Below are 1984 nucleotides of genomic sequence, written 5' to 3'. Positions count from 1 at the left end.
AACGTTCACCACGGCGTCTCCAGACTCTTTCACGCCTGTCACATGTGCTCAGTGTGAACCTGCTCTCATCTGTGAAGAGAACGGAGCACCGATGGTGGACCTGCCAGTTCTGGTGTTCTCTGGTGAATGATGGAGCTGCACGGTGCTGGGCTGTGAGCACAGGTCCTTGTGCACCATAGTTTTTTCTGTCTTTCATTTTGAGCCGAGAAACAATTCCATAAAGACCAAACAATTTTACAGCTACCTCAAAATTTTCACCTCAATTAAAAATGTATTTTGTTCTTGAAGTAAAACCTCTTAAAATGTACAAACTAACACTACAGGTCTCAGGTGGACTCTGGGTTCATTCTCTGTTCATCAGTTTTTACTGGACGCAGACAAACTGATCCTCTAATGACAAAAAATAGACATGAAGGAAGTAGAAACAAGAATGGGAAAAAAACACACAGTGTGTCCGGAGGTACTGAGTCATATGGATGACACACACACACACACACACACACACACACACACACACACACACACACACACATTAACACCTCGCTCAGTGGTTTCTTCAGCAGTCTCATCATGGACGTCTGGTGGATCTGGAACACTTTGAGCCTGCTGTTAGCTGTTATAGGAGGTGAGCTGACACACACACACACACACACACACACACACACACGCACACACACACACACACACGCACAAACATGTTTTATCTTTAAGGTTTGGATGTTCTTGTTTTAATTATGTAACATCTCAAATATATCTCTGACGTAGAAAGTAAACTCTGAACTTATATCAAAGGGTGTGAAATATATTGTTAAATAATTTTTAACATAGGCTGTGTAATCAAAGTGTTGTTTTATCACTGACTTCAGATTATTGTATTCAAATGATCAGTTTGCATTAGCAGTGCTTCCTCTCACTGATGGTGACTAAACCTCTGGACCCGTTGAAGCACAGAGGAAACATTCAGTATGAGTATTTAAACACATGAATATATATATGTTTATATGTGTATATATACAGTGTGTGTGTGTGTGTGTGTGTGTGTGTGTGTGTGTGTACACAGTGTGTGTGTGTGCAGTGCCTGAAAACCTTTATTAATAGAACTGTAACAAGTTGCTTCCATACGGACAAACTGTGTGATGAGATAGAGACAGAGTTCAGATGTGTTTAAACTGTGGAAAAATGAGACAAAGTCAGATGAGTCATGAGTTCACTGGTGTTGTGAGAGAGCAGCCTGAACACTCGACCACTGCGGTAAAGTTTCATGGGGTCATTTCACAGATGTAGTGTGGGTCAGCATGTCCCCACAGAGGGAGGGACACTGATTAAGACACCTGTAATATCCAACCCATCCTCACTGTGACCTCGTCACATGTCCACGTTTGGTCATGGACCCATCCACCACAAACTCCCACCCACCGTACTCGGACTCCGCTGACTTAAAGGGATAGTGCACCCAAAAATGAAAATTCAGCCATTATCTACTCACCCATATGCCGAGGGAGGCTCAGGTGAAGTTTTAGAGTCCTCACAACACTTGCAGAGATCCAAGGGGAGAGGAGGTAGCAACACACCTCCACCTAATGGAGGCTGACGGCTATGGGGTGCCGTTTGTAAAGTGTCTCAAGCTGAAAATAACATCAACATTTTGCCACATTTAGCTTCAAACAATGTTTAAAAAAGTGTTGTGAATTGTTTAACATCACCTTTTACCACATTTACAGCAATATTTGTTCACTTAGAAATATATTAAATAGTTAAATCTAAATATTAAATGTGGCACCTAAATGTTAAATGTTAAATCTAAATCTAAATTTAAATGTTAAATCTAAATATTAAATCTAAATGCTAAATCTAAATGTTAAATCTAAATATTAAATCTAAATTTAAATGTTAAATCTAAATCTAAATTTAAATGTTAAATCTAAATGCTAAATCTAAATCTAAATCTAAATCTAAATATTAAACCTAAATTCTAAATCTAAAT

At 39.0% G+C, this 1984-nt stretch overlaps 1 protein-coding gene across 1 annotated transcript in view; it reads left to right on the top strand.

Moving 5' to 3' along the window:
- The first annotated feature begins 567 nt into the window (after window positions 1-567).
- si:dkey-11p23.7 (V-set and Ig domain-containing protein) overlaps window positions 568-1984 on the top strand; it is a 3817-nt gene continuing 2400 nt past the window's right edge. Inside the window, exon 1 of the mRNA XM_050046370.1 lies at window positions 568-625. Within this exon, the coding sequence (XP_049902327.1) occupies window positions 571-625 (55 nt within the window). The 5' untranslated portion in view covers window positions 568-570. The remainder of the gene's footprint in view (window positions 626-1984) is intronic.

The sequence above is a fragment of the Epinephelus moara genome, chromosome 6, assembly GCF_006386435.1.
Source record: "Epinephelus moara isolate mb chromosome 6, YSFRI_EMoa_1.0, whole genome shotgun sequence".
NCBI lineage: Eukaryota > Metazoa > Chordata > Actinopteri > Perciformes > Serranidae > Epinephelus > Epinephelus moara.
The sequence above is the reverse complement of the archived record's forward strand: the minus strand, read 5'-3'. Positions and strand labels throughout refer to the sequence as shown.